The sequence below is a fragment of the Lithobates pipiens genome, unplaced genomic scaffold (assembly GCF_037356315.1).
Source record: "Lithobates pipiens isolate NorthernLeopardFrog02 unplaced genomic scaffold, aLitPip1_a1.2 Scaffold_13, whole genome shotgun sequence".
Classification (NCBI taxonomy): domain Eukaryota; kingdom Metazoa; phylum Chordata; class Amphibia; order Anura; family Ranidae; genus Lithobates; species Lithobates pipiens.
The window spans coordinates 133,680,291-133,699,822 of NW_027507718.1; the positions used below are offsets into that span (position 1 = coordinate 133,680,291).

At 42.7% G+C, this 19,532-nt stretch overlaps 1 protein-coding gene across 6 annotated transcripts in view; it reads right to left on the reverse strand.

The window, feature by feature from the left end:
- The window catches only part of MIER2 (MIER family member 2), a 101,531-nt gene that overhangs the window by 44,727 nt on the left and 37,272 nt on the right, over positions 1-19,532 (reverse strand). For all 6 annotated transcript variants that reach the window (XR_013272199.1, XM_077475608.1, XM_077475606.1 and 3 more), the window contains 2 exons: positions 13,378-13,441; positions 11,754-11,902 (listed from right to left, as the gene is read on the reverse strand). Coding sequence is in view for 5 of the 6 variants with exons in the window: in XM_077475608.1 (XP_077331734.1) it covers positions 11,754-11,902; positions 13,378-13,441 (213 nt within the window). In the remaining variant the exon portion in view is untranslated. The remainder of the gene's footprint in view (positions 1-11,753; positions 11,903-13,377; positions 13,442-19,532) is intronic.

Here is a 19,532-nt window from a genome sequence, read left to right on the forward strand (position 1 = left end):
CTAAAAATGCTATAAAACTATCCCCTATTTTGTAAACGGTATAACTTTTGCACAAACCAATCGCTAATTGCGATTTTTTTTACCAAAAATATGTAGAATACGTATCGGCCTAAACTTTGGGGATATTTATTATAGCAAAAAGTAAAAAATATTGCATTTTTTTCAAAATTGTCGCTCTATTTTTGTTTATAGCGCAAAAAATAAAAACCGCAAAAGTGATCAAATACCACCAAAAGAAAGCTCTATTTATGGGAAAAAAAGGAAACCAATATTGTTTGGAGTCCACATTGCACGACTGCGCAATTGTCAGTTAAAGCGACACAGTGCCGAATCGCAAAAAGGGGCCTGGTCCTTTGGCTGCAAATTGGTCCGGGGCTTAAGTGGTTAACAAAGCAGACAGGGAAAGGTAGTTCACCCTTGTATGCTCTTCTGTTTCTAGCCCGGGGGTCCTATCCCTTCCAAGTTCTACTCTGTGGCACCTGTGAGTCATCTCATATGGGCAACAGGTGTTGCATGTGTAGTGCCCTGCTCCTAATGAACAGACGCTATTGTTTTTGCAAATTTAAGTTGTCTGAAGCTGCAGTTTGGCTCAGGCTAATTATTTCTAAGTTCTGGTTTCTGTACCAGTTCACCTGGGTTGTGCTAGTTTCCACTTGGCCATAGGTGTCCCTGTCCCCACCGGTAAGTGTTGGAAATGCAACAGGCTGGATGCATTGAATACCCGTTTTACTCGGAAATAGCCCACTGGGAGTGGTTCACCCGCTGTGCATTATGTATGGGGGTATTTAGGGTACTGACGCCATTTTGAAGGGTTCTTTTCTGGGGTTCGCCATCCAGACCTCATGGCCCGCCTGGGGTGTGTGCTGCCTGCTCCTGTGTCTCGGGGCCGGCTGGCCCGAGGCTTTGCAACTGAAAAGGTAGGCCCAAAAGTCGTAGGGCCTACTGACCCAGGGGTGGTCCTGTGCTGTCTTGCCTGCGGGGAGAAGCCAAGCGACTGGAGGATCCTCTAACCTGCAATTACAAGGTATCTGAACTCCCCTTAACCCTCTATCCCTCTATCTCAAATAAATCTTGGAAAAAGGACTAAGTGTCGGAGCCAACATTCTTTGATTCACTTTACAATGGGACCCCTGAGACAGAAAAGCGAGCAGGTGAGGTAGCGGTAAGCCCAATAAAAACCAGCAGCTCCTTCGGGGGTTAGTGCTACACATGCTATTTCAATGTTGCAAAATCTGGCAGCTGTCCATGTCCACCATTAAAGGCCCCCACAATTCACACTCTCACACCACTGTGGGAAAACCCACAACTTCCCAAATTGCTAACTGTCCCCGATTATAAATTATGGATTGATTGGGGGGGGGGGGGGGGTCATATTTCTCTCACAGGTCATAGATAATGGCTTGATTACATCATTCCAGGCTCTCAAGGATGATTTCAGTTTGCCTAATCATATGTTCTTCCGCTACCTCCAACTCCGCAACGCTCTCAATTGCCAATTCAGTGATTCCATCCCCAGTCTTGATTCATTGTACCTGGTGGAAGTGGTCCTGGGTCAGGATCCCAAGAAGTTGATTTCCTCCTTTTATAATCACCTTATGTTGCCCTCGGCCACTACTCAGGCATATCAACTGAAATCCAGGTGGGAGACGGATGAGGTATTGGCCCCCTGTTAACTGTGCCCCCTAAATTGTCAGATCGCCTTTTGCACCTCTACATTCCCCACAGGTCATACCTTATACCGATTCGCCTCTCCAAATACAACGCCAGCCTTTTTTGGCACTGAAAACAGGCCGGTATAAAAACCACTGAACCTCTCAGGGTCCTTTTTTTAGGAGGGCCCCCCAAAGCGGTAGGGAACTCAAAAACACAAAAGGACTGTTAAAGGTGTCCCCATTCCCTAAAGATAAACTTACTGTATCAACTTATTAAAGTAGGCAGGATAGGGAAAAACTTTGGTGGCTTATAGGTACCAAAAGAAACAGCCAAGGCTTCTGGAGCCCCGGGGGAGCCTCAATTTTAAGGGCCTCTCACACAGACTAAATCAAGAAAGACCAGTGTTCTTTCCTGTGCTATGATAGAGGAGAAAAAGTTATGTTCACTACCTGAAGGGACAAGGTTGTTATCCACATTCTCCGCAGGCAATGTGGGTCCCACAGTAGCCTCGACCTCTGCATCAGACGTATCCGAGGGGGAGGAAGTAGCAAATTTTTTTTTTACTGCTTTGCATTTAAACTCCAATTCCACAAGAGGGACAAAGGTTTCCAGGACAGTGAAAAGAACATCCATAGGCATGGAGTGACTACAGGACCCAGCCACCTCCAAAGAGGGTGCCAGATGGGCTAGTTCACTCCTCGAGATGACACTCCAGTTGGGGTTGGACCCCAGATGCACTAATCCATCTGCAAAAGTGAGGTGCAAGATAGCCCATATAACCAGAGTGGCAGTTGCATATGGACTCACTGCAACAAACCATAAAGGAGTCACTGGGAGGAAGCCAAAAATCAATCTTTAATTGCCGCCAGGTAACACAGAAAGATCCAGCAGTGTTCCAGAAATGGTGTCATCACTTAGCACTAGGCCTCAAACAAAGATGGCTGCCAAAGTTTCAATGGCAGGCTGCCAGCAGACATGTGGTAGTCCAATATAGAGGAGGTGTATATGGTCACTGCCACAACTACCAACCATTCTAGGCAGACAAGGGCACAAAAGCTTCCGGTAGAAGAAGTGTGCAGAGGTAAGAAAAAACACCCAGGGTACCTGGTAGATGGAGGGGGGGGTAACTGAAGCCCACCGCTTGACCAACGGAAGGAGAGGAGAGGGAGTTACGCTTACCATCCAGCAGACAGAGAATGTAACTCTACCAGGACAGTCTGGCTCCAATGGAGGTGTTCCCATATTATTGTTCAATCTTTCTTACCCCTAAAATTACAACTGCTAGAGGATGCGGGCAAAGACATTTTTGAAAAAACAAACATTTAAAAAAGGGACCACAACCCCTGTTGAAGTCAGAAATTATGGATATTTTAAAGCAAGTGCTGGTGGCTAAAGCTCTCCAACAAACCCAAAAGGCACTTCAGTGAAACAAGGCGGCACAGAAAAGAAATACAGAGGTCCAGATGACTGCCTTGAGAGAAATGGTAGCAGCAAAAGTAAGGTTATTGGCTGAAGCAGTGCAGTCACTCTCTCAAGGTCACGAGTCCAGTTGTTGGCCCTGGAAACCAGGTAACCACTAGAATTGAACATTTCTTGCACAGTCTACACTGACCGATGGAGGCTTTGGAGAGGATGGAGCTGCTGCGTGATCTGTTCACGCAGTGGCTGCAATCAGAGACCTTGATGGGATAGCAAATAAACAGTGGGGGGTGTCGTGATGGATAGGATTTTCAATCTCTACCAATTGACCTGCAACAGTGGGTGTAAAATGGTCACCCAAATCTCTAAGATCAAGACACTATGGGTCATCTACATCCATGGAGATAACAAGGACCTACACAATGGTGTCAATGTCCATTACCACCATCTGTGGTACTGTCAAACATGAGATTGGACTTGTTAAGAAATCTGGTCCACCCATTAACCACTTAACGACTGCCCACTGTATATATACGTTGGCATTTTAAAGATGTATATCTCATAACAGCAGCAGCTGTTGCCACAACCGAGGTATCCATCTTTTCAGCGGGTGGCTCTTATAATAGTGGTCTCTGTGGCGGATTTGTCGCGAGAGCACCATTAATCGGTGGTGGGAGAGGCCCCCCCCCCCGCCGCTTACCGAAGCTGTCGGTAGTGGCAGAGGTGATCGCGTCCTTCTCCTTCCATGGTATGGATTACGAGTGAGGGTAAGAAGGCCCCCACTCATCTCCATACCATAGCAGGGCGGAAGCGACATCAAAACGTCACTTCTGCCAATACATCTTAAAGGGCCATTTTTTGTTATAATTTTTTCAAATGACAAAAGTTTTTTTTTATTGCATCAAGTCCAATTTTTTTTAAAACAGTTTTAAAATTAATAAAGAAATACATTTTTTTTTTTTTTTAACCACTTTCAGACCGGACCATTTTGCTGGTAAATGACCAGAGGTCTTTTTACACTTTGGCACTGCGCTGCTTTAACTGGTAATTGCGCGGTCATGCAATGTTGTACCCAAACAAAATTTGCGTCCTTTTCTTCCCACAAATAGAGCTTTCTTTTGATGGTATTTGATTGCCTCTGCGATTTTTATTTTTTGCGATATAAACGTAAAAAGACCGCAAATTTTGAAAAAAAATGATATTTTCTACTTTTTGTTATTAGAAAAATCCAATAAACTCAATTTTAGTCATACATTTAGGCCAAAATGTATTCAGCCACATGTCTTTGGTAAAAAAAAAGTCAATAATTGTATATTTATTGGTTTGCGCAAAAGTTGTCACATCTACAAACTAAGGTACGTTTTCTGGAATTTACGCAGCTTTTAGTTTACGACTGCCTATCTCATTTCTTGAGGTGCTAAAATGGCAGGGCAGTACAAAACCCCCCCAAATGACCCCATTTTGGAAAGTAGACCCCCTAAGGAAATTGATAAGAGGCATGTTGAGCCCATTGAATATTTTATTTTTTTGCCTCAAGCGATTGAATAATGACAAAAAAAAAATATATATTTTTTTTTTTACACAAAGTTGTCACTAAATGATATATTGCTCACACATGCTATGGGCGTATGTGAAATGACACCCCAAAATAAATTCTGCTGCTTCTCCTGAGTACGGGGATACCACATATGTGGGACTTTTTGGGAGCCTAGCCGCGTACGGGGCCCCGAAAACCAAGCACCGCCTTCAGGCTTTCTAAGGGCGTAAATTTTTGAGTTCACTTCTCACTACCTATTACAGTTTTGAAGGCCATAAAATGCCAAGATGGCACAAAACACCCACAAATGACCCCATTTTAGAAAGTAGACACCCCAAGCTATTTGCTGAGAGGCATGTTGAGTCCATGGAATATTTTATATTTTGCCACAAGTTGCGGGAAAATTACAAACTTTTTTTTTTTTTTTTTTTTTTTCACAAAGTTGTCACTAAATGATATATTGCTCACGCATGCCATGGGCATATGTGAAATGACACCCCAAAATAAATTCTGCTGCTTCTCCTGAGTACGGGGATACCACATATGTGGGACTTTTTGGGAGCCTAGCCGCGTACGGGGCCCCGAAAACCAAGCACCGCCTTCAGGCTTTCTAAGGGCGTTACAGTTTTGAAGGCCATAAAATGCCAAGATGGCACAAACCCCCCCCAAATGACCCCATTTTGGAAAGTAGACACCCCTAAATTTAGGGGTACACTAGTGAGACTAGGTAATAAATGGCGGGTGCCCTGAAACTATAAAAAAATAACTAACCAACCAGCGTCACCTGTAACAGTTATATGGTGATCACTGGTGAAAGGGTTAACTAGGGGGCAATCAGGGGGCTTTATGCGGTAGTATATGGGGGTCCCTGGCGCTATAAAAAGCTGCGGCGAACCTAAATACCTACCTGCCTAACTAGCGTCACCTGTGACACTAATACAGCGATCAGAAAAACGATCGCTTATTAGGCTGGGTTCACACTGGAGCGATGCGGGAACGCCACGAATGCGCGGCGGGTTCCCGCATCGCATGCCTCCCGGCGGCAGTTCACACTGCCCTATGCGAACTGCTGGGAGTGTCAGTGAAATGTTACTGACACCCCCAGATCAGTTCGCATATCGCAGTGCGATCTGCAAACTCGGATCGCATGGTGTGAACACCCATGCGATCCGATTCTGCTGCGGGCCAAAAAAAGGGTCCCGTGCGAATTTGCGGCGGGTGCGGCGAATGGCTGAACTCGAATCGCACAGAGATCGGATGTGATTTGCACTGCAGTGCGGTGCGAATCACATCCGTTCTCAAACCGCTGCAATGTGAACCCAGCCTTAGTGACACTGGCGACGGGGGGTGATCACGGGGTTAAACCTTTATTGGGGGGGTTAGGGGGGTACCTTAGAACTAAAGGGGGCTAACCCTAACTGCCCTAACAGTTATTAGTCACAAATGACACCCGCCGGGTGATCAGGGGGTTAAACCTTTATTAGGTAATAAATGGCGGGTGCCCTGAAACTATAAAAAAATAACTAACCAACCAGCGTCACCTGTAACAGTTATATGGTGATCACAGGTGAAAGGGTTAACTAGGGGGCAATCAGGGGGCTTTATGCGGTAGTATATGGGGGTCCCTGGCGCTATAAAAAGCTGCGGCGAACCTAAATACCTACCTGCCTAACTAGCGTCACCTGTGACACTAATACGGCGATCAGAAAAATGATCGCTTATTAGGCTGGGTTCACACTGGAGCGATGCGGAAACGCCGCGAATCCGCGGCGGGTTCCCGCATCGCATGCCTCCCGGCGGCAGTTCACACTGCCCTATGCGAACTGCTGGGAGTGTCAGTGAAATGTTACTGACACCCCCAGATCAGTTCGCATATCGCAGTGCGATCTGCAAACTCGGATCGCATGGTGTGAACACCCATGCGATCCGATTCTGCTGCGGACCAATTCCGATTCTGCTGCGGCGGGTGTGGCGGGTGCGGCGAATGGCTGAACTCGAATCGCACAGAGATCGGATGTGATTTGCACTGCAGTGCAGTGCGAATCACATTCGTTCTCATAAACCGCTGCAATGTGAACCCAGCCTTAGTGACACTGGCGACGGGGGGTGATCACGGGGTTAAACCTTTATTGGGGGGGGTTAGGGGGGCACATTAGAACTAAAGGGGGCTAACTCTAACTGCCCTAACAGTTATTACAGTCACAAATGACACCAATGCAAAAAAAAAAAAAAAAAAATGACATTGGTGTCACTGTGACTGGGGGGCAGGGGTAATTGGGGGGGTGATCGGGGGGTAAAGGGGGGGTGTGAGTGTGCCTGGCATGTTCTACTGTGTGTGTAGAGTGTTGGTGCAACTCACCGATCCGCTCTCCTCCGTGTCGGAACGAAAAATACCGACACGGAGGAGAGAATACATCACTTCCTCTCCTGTGTTTACATTACAGGAGAGGAAGTGATGTCACCGGGGATTTCCATTCGTCGAGAGCGATCGCGAGGGGGTGGCCATGAATGAATGGCCGCCCCCTCATCCCGGATCGCTCTCGAAGGAATGCCGACCGCCGCAGGCACCGGGGGGGGGCCCGATCGGGCCCCCCACCCGCGGGCAGGCAGGGACTTATATATACGCCCATATGCCTGCCCGTGCCATTCTGCCGACGTATATCGTCGTGCGGCGGTCGGCAAGTGGTTAAATGTCCCGTCCTGACAGCTCACGCGCAGAAGCGAACACATACCTGAGCAGCGCCCACATATGAAAACAGTGTTCAAACCACGTGAGGGATCGGCAGAGCGAGAGCAAGAATTCTAGACCTAGATCCCCTCTGTAACTCAAAACCTGCAACATGTAGAATTTTTTAAACGTTGCCTATGGAGATTTTTAAGGGTAAAAGTTTGACGCCATTCCACAAGCGAGCACAATTTTGAAGCGTGACTTGTTGGGTATCAATTTACTCAGCGTAACATTATCTTTCACAATATGAAAAAAAATTGGGCTAACTTTTCTTATTTTTTAATTAAAAAAACGTGAATTTTTCCCCCAAAAAAGTGCGCTTGCAAGATCGCTGCGCAATTACGGTGTGACAAAAAGTATTCTCTAGAGTGTCAGAAATTTTTTTTTTATAATGTTTGAGGGTTCTAAGTAATTTTCTAGTAAAAAAAAATTGTTTTCAACTTGTAAACAGCATGTCTAAAAAACAGGCTTGGCCCTTAAGTGGTTAATAGATTGATATGATTTTCCAAAATTGTGTGAACTGTGGGATAAAGGGGTCTGACCAAATGGGAAAACAGACTGTCGACTCTCAGATGATATTGTTATTGATATGCCAGTTAATGGTGATATGTGTGAAGTCGGGTCTGGTTACACAGGCCACTAGTACCAGGGAGTAGAATTCTGAACCAGAGCTGCTCTGTGGGGCGAGGATACATTTTTCTGTTAAGGGTCATGTTTGGGAAGACTGACATGGGGTGTGTGTCTCCAAGAGTAACAAATGCAAGGCAAAATCCAAAAGTCCCTGTATTGCAGACAGTAGGCAACAAACAAATGTTACTGTTCAGTAATATCCACCATCTAGGATCCCACTAGGCAACGCATGGCTAGCATGGCAAACACAATAAAAAAAAAAAATTGTGATGACATCCCTGAAGAAGCTCCCGCTAATTGTTACTCTTGGAGACACACACAAACTAATATAGTTTATAACTTCATGATCTACACCTGGAAGTTATTCTTAATTCCTGATGTTCTTACACCCAGTGGTCCTCTGATCACATTTATCAAGGCCTATTTATTAGCTATGGGCTATACATGTGTAATGTCCCTGTATGAGCAATGAAGCCGCTACATTGACTATAGACAACGTTGTCTTTCGTTTTGTTTTTTTTAGCTGCGGGGGTTGGTGGTGGAATTTGAAATCCAGTTTTCCTTGTATTATTTAGAATTTTGTATTAAAAGGCCTTTATTCAAGCTGCTTGGTCCTTGTTGATTACTTTTAGGTGGGGTCTATGCTCACCTTGCCTGCTATTAGTATCTCTATGATTACCTGGAGCACACCTTAACCGGCGAGTCAGCAAATAAAGGAACGCTGTGTTTATCTAGCTATTCAAAATGTCAGCATCAATATATCATAGTGGCAATTACCTTTTCTTTGTCCTTAAACAAGGTCACCCAGGAACAGCTAGCTTTCTTCTCCCTAGGTGGGAACTTCCAGTACAAAAAAGTGACATTTAGCCTTCAGACTGCACCCTCCATCTTTCAACGGACAATGGATTAGACATTATGCCTCCATCAAGAATACACCTCAGAGTATCTTGATGACATTGTCATTTTCAGTAGGACTGGAAATCCTGTTGCCCAAAGTCCAGGTAGTGTTAGATTTTATGATCAAGGGGAGATTTTCCCTGAACCATGAAAAGCGTGCTATCATGCAGGAAGCAAAGTACGTTTGGGAACACTGTGGGAAGAGGGATGGTGAATCCCCAAGTCAAGAAGAGCCTATAAAGTCCTGGTACCACCCAATTACCAAAAACCAGGTGTGTGCATTTCTTCACGGTTGAGTGAAATGCAGATGCTGATAAGGCCTTCCTAGAGCTCAAGTTGGCACAGTACCAACACCTAATTCTGGTAGTGCCTGATTTCTTTAAACACCTTTTTTTTTTCAAACGTCTTTGATGTGGCTATTCTCAGTTGAAAATTAGCAGCTGAGAAAAACGACACTATATTCAAACAGGAGTGTTTGGCCATTGAATGGGATCTGGAAATGCTCCAATATGCAAATGCAACAGAACAAGGGAACAAAACACCAGGGCAACCTGTTGCTTTCTGGCAGTACAGGGTGTAAACTTTGGGGATAATAGCTCCGCGGGACTAAGTGCATAAACCGTTCAAATGTGAAACCAAAAGACATTTATAATAAATCAAAAATAAGGCTTTCTTCAGCACACAGATCAAATTATAAACCAAAGTCTGCTTAGCCGTTCAGTTCTGTAGCCGGGTCTTCGCCCCAAAGTTTTGAGAGTTCTTACAGAAATCTTTTGCAGCCTCCAAAACAGCAACACAGCTCATCAGACAGGTGCAAATCACCTACTCCTCCTCACCACGACCTCTTCACTACTTCCTGTCTTTTATGGGCCGTTTTCCTGGAGGCCTTTAACGCCCTGTATGCTGAATCCCTGTGGTCAGGGAGTGAGGCTCTTTCCCACCCGAATATCACTTCAGAGCCCCCCAAATTCCGGGTGCCAACTAACTCTCTCTTAATATAGAGGACCACGAGTCAGTCCTCCCCTGATGACTACACCCGGAATTTCTCACCCATTCTGGGTGACCCCCTGAAGTATACCGTGACTCCCTTAAAGGGACCACAATCCAAATACTGCTGCTACATAGCACCCATCCAGGAGCCAACCTTGGCATCCTGTACACAGGGTTCAGATTTGTGCTTATATAGACAAAATAGTTTTCTCAGAAAAAAAACTGAACTAACTAGTGAGGACCTTCATGATGTGTGTCATTTCTTTATTTTTGCTTCAATATTTTTATTGAAAATTTTCAAAGAGTAAAGAAATGATAAAGCTTTTAAAACAACACACATTTTCCACAACATGAAATACATATAGGACAAGAGCAGAAGAGTTTGCATTATAATCCATGTAAGAACAGAAGGCATATAAATCCAGGCTCCACACTAGCTAAGGGTTTCACTCTCTAGAATGCTTCATCACTTCCGTAACTGCGAGCTTTTTATTTATTCTCAACCATTTATAGTCTAACAATTATAGCCTTATTATGTCATGTTATTTTCATGAAAGCCATGTGATTTGATGGGGTTCAGGATATGCTCTCTATATTCAGAAGTGCAAGTCCCTTCCACCATAGGGAGAGGACATTCTATCTTCCGTGACTGTAAAATTGCGTAACCTGAATATTTCAAATCACACAAATAAAGGAAAGAAAAAGAAAAATAAGAAATAGAAAAAGGAGGCAAAAAGGGAAGGGGAGATGGACCCCACGCTCAGGTACTCGCCACCAGGAGGCAAACTGGTCAGGGTCAGGCATAGCCCGGCAATCATTTAAATTGATTCACGTATCACAGGCCTTTTCCAACACTTTCATTCTGTCGTTTAGGATTGCCGATGACCATTTATCAAAAGTCAGGAAGACTTGTGTCCGAGTTAGTAAATGGTACGGTAGCCGACTTCCAGTTCCTGGCTATAGTGATTTTAGCAGATACAAATAATAAAGGAGTGGTCCGATTTTGAGGCTTCCTCCACTTTGCATCCCAGCAAAGCATGTTTGGGAGACTCAATCAGATTGATTTGAGTGAGGGTAAAATTTAACTTGTAGACTCTGATCCAACATCGCCTCACCTTGGGACATTGCCACCATATGTTGTATGCTGCCCCTTCTGGGCCACAGCCTCAAAAACACACATAGGTGAAACTCCCAGGACATAGGTAGCCAACCTGGCCGTCACCATGTACCATCTCAACAGTACTTTATAGTTTGCTTCAATAATGGTGTAATAAGTGTTGACGAATGACCACGAGGCTGCCTGTGCAATCAAGTGCCATTCCGCAAGTGCAAGACTTTCCAGGATGTCATGCTCCCATTTGACCATGTAGCCCTGTTGCCCATGTGGCTGAGGCATACTTTAGAATAGTATTTATTTCAGATATATGACCTTGAACATTATCATATTTGTGACATAAATATGCCATAGCTGATATAGTTACAAGATCACATTTGTAAGATAAAGTATACAAGTAATGTTTTATTTGAGTGTATCGAAAGTGTTCAGATTCCGGCAATTGGTGCCTCTCTATTAGGGCTTGCTTGGTCAATATGCCCTTATGATTACATGTGCGTAAAACCCTTTTTGGACCACCATTCAAATGCATGAGGCCAGGGTGAAATCCCTATTTTGTAAAAAAAAAAGGAGACAATGGGGAGACTTGAAATTGTGGGGTTTAAAGAGTCTACCCCATATGCTGAGGGAAAGAGAGAGGGGGACATAAAATTGGAGGTCAGTCCCTCGCTGGTAGCCACATGACAGTCATTTTGATGAAAGGAACACTTTAGGAACATACATGTAACATCATAATAATGTAACTAATCTCCGGGGGACCCTTAGGTTTGATCAGTAGCGCTTACCTGTTCATTATCTCTGATAATCCCTTCATCTTGATTATAAGCTTCACCGGTCCCAAGCTGATACTCTGCTACTCTCATTAAGTAGTTCTCCACTTCTCTTTCAGGGAGAACACTAGGATCCCAAAGCAGCTGGTCTTTATCCTGAGAATCTGTAAAGACCACAGTACTATAACCATATTTTAAACACTTGCCTATGGGGACATTTTTCACATACATGTTAAAATATGCATTTTTATTTTAATTTTTTGCTAGAAAATTACTTAAACCCCCCCGAACATTGAAGAGTTTCTGAAAGCAGAGGTCCTGGAGAATAAAATGGCGGCTATTGCATATTTTTTGCACAGTCCGTTATTAAATTGCAAATTTTCAGGAAAATGCACTTAAATGAATTTTAGTGACACACACAATCCCCAATTTCTTTGGTAAAATATAACGTTGTGTCAAATACAGATACCAAATAAGTCAAGATTTAACATCGCTCACACTTGTGAAATGGCGACTAACTATGGCACCTAAAATTGTCCACAGGCGACACTTTAAAAGCCTTTATACTGTAAGTTAACAGTTTAGAGTAGAGCGCTATCACTCCAATGTTCATAGCGATACCTCACGTGGTAAAAATCACTATTTATATATGCATGCCATATGTGTCTGCATTTTCATGCGAGCATTTATTTCCATTTTTTTTTTTACACACTTTTATAATTTTTTCATTTAATTTTATTGCCATCACAAGGGGTACATAAACCCCTTTTGATAAATTTGGGCAGTAACCGGTACTTTTTATAGAGACCTCAGGCTTATATTAAACCACTGATATCTCCTCTACCCTTCAAAGCATCTGATCAATCACAGATTGGTTTGATCCGATGCTTCCCTGGCTGTAGCAGCAAGGGGGAAACAACTCTGAAACTGGAAGCGACAGAATCCCTATGGCTTCCTTTGTCACAGAGGAGATCAGGAAACAGATATTCCTCCATTTTCTCTGTGCATAGCCAATCCTACTGCTTTCATTGATCCTGGGCTCCCCAGAGGAACAGGATAGACCAAGAACAGCAGCGGGCAGCTCCCTTCCGGGCGGCTGCATCTGGTATATCGGCTTGCTGCCAAGGCACGAGGAGATAGATATATATATTATATATGGCCTCTGGATAGCAAGAGGTTAAAATGGAATACATGCCCAGATATAAACATATCATTTATAACAAATAAAATCAGGTTAAGGGTCTATTCACACCAGGTGCAGTGTGACTGTGTTGAGCAGCTATTTCAGCGCACCCTGACCCCAAGACAAGGAAAACTGCCACTTTTTTCCAGCGATCAGCAGTCACTGCACGCTGGCCAATAACTTTATGAAATGTCACTGTCTGACATTTCAAAAAAGTAATCAGTGTGATGTGCCAGGATCGGTGCGCATCGGCACTGGCTCCACCACAACACATACCAGCCACTGTGCTGCAATACAGTGGCTGCTGTAAATGTGCCTGTAAAACCTTATCTGTCTTTAAACTGCCAACAGAAGATTTTTTTCAGAGGTGGTCTAAGTTTTGACATTTGTTCTAGTAGATTTCTAACTATTATATAACCCTTAACAATACACATGCAACAAATTACATCATCTGACCTCTTCCACCAGTCGGGGTGTATCTCAGATATGGAAGTTGAGGCTCAGATCCAAACAAGACTTCCTGCAAGAAAAAAAATTCCACTAAGACACAGCAATGAAAGTACGGTCAATGTGTTTATAATAACTTGCCAGTCTGAGGTAAACTTTTACAAATTATGTTGTCCTATGCTGGTGTTTACCCTTTTGCTGATGGTTCATTCACATGATAGAGTGCATATTGACTTGAACATCTGGTAAAGACAACCCCAAATACAATCTTCCCTAACCCTCCGTGGTTGAAGAGTGGAAAAATCATGTCAATGATAATTTGGTCAGAAAAAACATTTGTATTCCAGGATAGAAGTTGTCATAATGAATTTGAGAAGTTATTTAATCTGTGGTTGAAAGTACCAGGTCTAGCTCTACACTCCTTAGTGACACACAGGTTACTTTTTTAAGCTAAATGTAGGAGGAGCTATACATTTACCTTCTTGTCAAAACTTGGTTTTATAGGGATTATGCAGTGATGCACAATTTGGGTTGCAATATACTACTGTGCAATAAGAGATGACAAATTTCTATTGTAAAGCAAAATATTTTATTGACAGGTCAAGTAATGGGTTTAGTTGACAGTTTATCAGAGTCTACAGGTTTACAGAACGCTACGGTTAATCACTTGAAGACCAGCCTATTCGGACACTTGTTTACAAGTAAAAATCAGCAATTTTTCCAGAAAATTATTTATTTATCTTTTTAACAGAGACCATAGACAATAAAATGGTGGTTGTTGCAATTTTTTCACACAGTATTTATACAACGGTTTTTCAAATGCAATTTTCTTGGAAAATAAACTTTGATTCTTAATGTAAAAAAAAAAAACAAAAAAAAAAACACCACTAAATATAACCCAAGTTTTTGGTAAAATATAAACGATGATGTCATGCCGAATAGATAGATACCTAACATGTCATGCTTTCAAATTGCGTTAGCTCGTGGAATGGCGAAAAACGACAATACTTAAAAACCTCCATAGGCAGCGCTTTAAAACATTTTTACATGCCACCAGCTTAGAGTTGCAGAGGTGGTCTACTGCTAGAATTATTGCTCTCGCTAGAACATTTTGCAGCGATACCTCACATGTGTGGTGTGAACACCGTTTACGTATGGGTGTGTGACTTACGTATGTGTTCGCTTTTGCAGGAGAGTACAAGGAGACAGGGGCGCTTTATAAAAAATACGTTCATTTTATTTTGTTTAAATTATTTTTAGAGCATAGAGATGGCCAGGGACCTTCCGGTCCTCAGCCAGCTCTATGATAACCTGGCAGCACCGGTGGCTGGCAGGAGGGAGGCGTCCCTCCCTCCAACTGTAAATGCAATCCAGCCGCTACTCAGCTGCTAGGATTGCTTTTAGATGAAAGAGCATCGCCGGCTGAAAAAAAAAAAAACACCCGGGTTATGACATACAGCTGCAGGTATAACCTCGGTGTAACAACTTAGTGAGTTAGGCAAGTGGTTAAAGTTATTTGATGAAAGGTGATAAATTAAGCAGTTGTGTAAGTTTTGTTTTGGAATGTAAGAAATAGAAACAAAACTAAAGCCTCATACACACGATAGGACTTTGTATAAACTTTCCCTTGGATTTTTGTACAAAGGGCGTCGGCCCTGAACTTGTATTGCATACACACAGCAGGACTTTTTCAGCCAACTTTCACCAAATCACGTGTTTTTTCTGCTCTTTACCGCCACCTTTGGTCAACTTCTGTATTGTTGTCTGATCTTTTGCATTGGTTCTGAGCATGCCTGTTTGTACTTTGTACAAAAGTCCTATGGTTTTCTGTACACACGATCAAACTTTGCTCCATCGGACTTTTGTTGCCAAAAAGTTTGTCCGTTCGCACAGCCAACAAAAGTCAGATGAAAACCAAAATAGTTTGTCCGATGGAGCGTACACACGGTCGGATGTTGCTCCAAAACAGCTAATTTGCATGTTTGTTATCAAAAAGTCTGATCGTGTGTATGGGCCTTAACACACAATAAAAAAACATATTAAAAAAAGACCACTTAAGCTATTCTGAAAGCAAGAGGGCTTTGTGATATTTGCACAAATCTATATTTTCAGGGGGGGGGGGAACTGATTTCCGGTAAAATACTTTTCTTGGAATCTTTTAAGGGACACAGAGGTCTTTCACCCACTGGTTATCCTGCTCCCTACCAGAGGATTGGAAATTGCCAAACAAAACAACTATTAGGCCAGCCCAGGACAACCCCTCCTACTACCAGCATTTCTCAAGCAGTACTACTCCTACTTTTTTTGCGTCCATTGAGGGACACAGTAGTTATCATTTACAGTTGGAAGAAAACACATAGCACAAACAGTGACCATCAATAGATATATTGTGGAAATCAGAAGTACAGGGAATACAGATTAATCCTCTTCCTTCTATACCCGTTGGTGATACACAAAAAAACTAACAAAAAAACAACATGTAGTGTAGTACAGTATGTCCAAACAAAACTGTAAAGCTAGTAAATATGCTCACAATTCAATTGTGTGATAAAGTGCCATGCATCCTCCTGTGATAACGCTTAGTTCTTAAATACCTACCCTTACCCTCTGGATAATAAATTGTGACTGATATAAATCCACTATCAAGCCTTCCAAAATAATCCTCTTCCCTTTGCATTCACTATTAGAAGCTCCAAAAACAAAATGTAGTGAGTATATTTTGGGTGGCATTGTACTTGGTATTACAATATTTTAGCATTTTTGTATTTTTGGAACTAATGGGACACTGCAACTGGCGTTGTCTGCAGGGATGAGCTCAGGCGTGTTTGCATGCTCCACGTGCAGAGCCTGCCAGGAACTCGACACAGCACTGAGCTAATCACAGGCAGTGAGACATTACCCCATCTCTGCAGCCTTGTATCGGGGCAATGTCTCACTGCCTGTGATTAGCGCAGCGCTGACTTCCTGGCAGGCTCTGCACGTGAAGCATGCGAACACGCCGGAGCTCATCCTTAGTTGTCTGCATGAAAAAGCGGGGAGAGCGATATACAATGCATAATTACCAATTTCTTAGATAAGGGTAGATGCTGAAGGATATCAGTAGTTGCACGAGGACGAACATTTTCTGAGAATGCATGTCACTGGGTTTAGTAAGGCACTAAGCACATAAGGGAAATGTGAGCACTTGTGTACTCTAGGGCTACTTATTTTGACCCCTTGGCACCAGCTGCTGCGGGCCCTTTAAAGTGGTTGTAAACCCTTACAACACACTTTGACCTACAGGTAAGCCTAGATTAAGGCTTACCTGTAGGTCCAAGAAATATCTCCTAAACCTACACGGTTTAGGAGATATTTGCCGAAAGACAGGCACGCAGGTGCATTGAGCGCGGCACCGTCATCGCTTCGCCGAATGACAGCGGCGGAGCAGCGAGACCCACCAAGATGGATGCGCCGGACTACAGGGGACAGCGGTGACTTCACTGGCTCCTGTGTCAGGTAAGTGACACATAATGGACTACTATGCGATGCATAGTAGTCCATTATGCTTTACCTTTGCAGGGAATGAAAGAGGAAGTAAACTCATCAGGGTTTACTTCCTCTTTAAGGGGTTTGTTATGCCGGGAAGCGGGGTTGGGCTTATGGCCACATGACTGCCGTGATTGGCAGTCACGGAGGTGACATGATTGGAAAACTTTCCATGAGCCACCAGAAGCATGCAAAGTGGCATGCAAAAAATGTGGCTGCTCGCCGCTAAGAGGCCCCATATTTGTGTGCGCTTGGCACAAACAGGTTTAAAATGTACAACACTAAATTTTGTTATTTTGCTGTTCGGTTGTTCTAATAGTAAATGCAAAGCAAAAATGATTATTCTGGAAGGAAGAATTGGTAATGGATTCATATCAAGCGCAACTGATTATCCAGAAGGTAAGGGTATATATTTAAGGACCAAGAGTTGTCACAGGAGGATTCATGTTTTGTTGATGCATGGCACTTGATCACAAAAATTGAAACCAATGCTTTTTTTGTGTGCGTCACCAGTGGGTATAGAAGGAAGAGCATTTATATGCAGAATTCTATTGCACTTGTAGAAGAAAGGAGAAACAGACCAGGCATCTTATATTTCACTTGTGTACTTTATTCTGATTCATGAATGAAAAGGCCTTCCTATGCCGAGAATGCTACGATGTACGATACTTCTATCACCTACCTAAGGTACATAAAGACCCAGTAAATCCTCTAGGGAGACAGATTGTGGTCTTTTTGAATCACTTAGTATAGCCAATAGTAGCCTCCCTCCCCTCCTTAGCGCCCGCCAATATTTTATTTTTTTTAACCAAAGACAGTTCAATAGTTAGTCACGCCAACTTTTTGGTCCAAGCTGCTCATTTTATTTTCAAAATACAAATTACTTCTTCCAAGAATCATTTTTTTCTTCAAGTTACAGCACAGTTATGGGGGCCAGCTTCGCTCTGAGCTATGCTAACATTTTATGGCCTACTAGAGGAAGCTGTTCATTTGGGCCAACGTTCCCCCATAGATGACATTTTAATTATCTGGCAAGGCAAGACAAATTCCATCTCTCAATTTATTATACTGCAACAACCCTTTTAGCACAATTTCACTTCTGTCATCGATAAAAAATCATTGGTATTCCTTGCGTTTGAATTATAGCACAATGATTTAGGGAACCAAAACTCATTTTAAGCCTACTTAAGGTTTACTTAGCCTACTTAGCTACACAAGGCTAGTTGTCACCTACCCAGCTGAAAGAACACCCCATATAGCCAATTCTGTATGTTGCAGCATAATTGCTCCACCCTAGAAGATCACACAGATATGTTTGGACCCAGACGTTCCTTGAAAAAGAATATACATCAAGCTCCATCCAACTAGTCAATATAGATACTAATGCCTGTACTTGGAAAAAGATTCATCGTCGTTTCCAACTAAGGAACGAGTTAATAATCAAGGTCCTCTGTTTATTACACAATTTAAGGACCAATACAAGCTGTGTTGTTATGGCCATTTTAGTGATTTTTATAACAAATATATGAAATAATGCATTTCAGTTACAATGCATTTGTTTTAGAAGCCGGGCTTCCCCTATTCATATACTAATGAACTGGTTTGGATCACGGAGCTCATGGAACAGGAAATGATGTTGGCTGGATGTAGAGGGAGGGAACAAAAGACTTGAACTCAGTCATGGGCTGAAGACAAAGAGAAGGGGGACTCTGAGAAGCAAGGAGTTTTCGAAGAGATCAGGGATAGGAAGACAACTCCATCATAAAAGACTTTAGCTAGGGATGACACTAAATCTACAACCCAAGTTCAGTAGCGGTTTATTGTATCCCTATTGTATACATTGTCTATGCCCATTTTATAGGAAAAATAGATAACTTGTACATGTGTATATGGTATGTGTATTTTGTAAAATTCTTTGTCATGTATTTTCCTAAATTTAAAGTAGTTTGAACACCATCTCTGTTTAGTAAAGCACCTTTATACATAGAGATTTTTTTATGATTGTTTGCTTCACCACGAAGTAACCTTAAAAGACAAGGCAAAACACAAGCCCATCAAAAGAATTATAAAGAGGTATTGCTCCATTTTGAAAAATGGCCCCAAATTGGCACCCATATTCCCGGATTATCCTAAAGTGATTTTCCACAGCGCCAGAAATATTAAGAACGTATTAGCTCTAAGCAAAGTGGCTAAATTGCATAATGAGCCAGTGGAAAATATCATGAGTTTTTTGTCCCCGATAGCCATGTACCTGTGCAAAAAATGCAAATGCCTTACATGCCAATTTGTTCCCCATGGTTTGAAATCTTTTTGTGATCTTAAGGAACAGACACTATAAAGGGATTTTCTACTTGTGGCCTACGTTATGTAGGCCACACTATAAAGATTATTCCAAGATCAGTTACTATGTAACCATATTCTAGAATACATTTGGGGAACACAGGAGCAAAGAGTAGGGCTCCCCTAAAAATATAGTGTTGCAAAACACTTCCTGGCTCATCATAACAAAGAACCCAATCATCTGTAATCAGGGTGAATAAAAATCATCTAAAAAAAAAAAAATATGATTTTTTAGATTTTTTATCAAATTGTAACCACTTAAGGACCCTTAATGACCAGGCCATTTTTAGCGATACGGC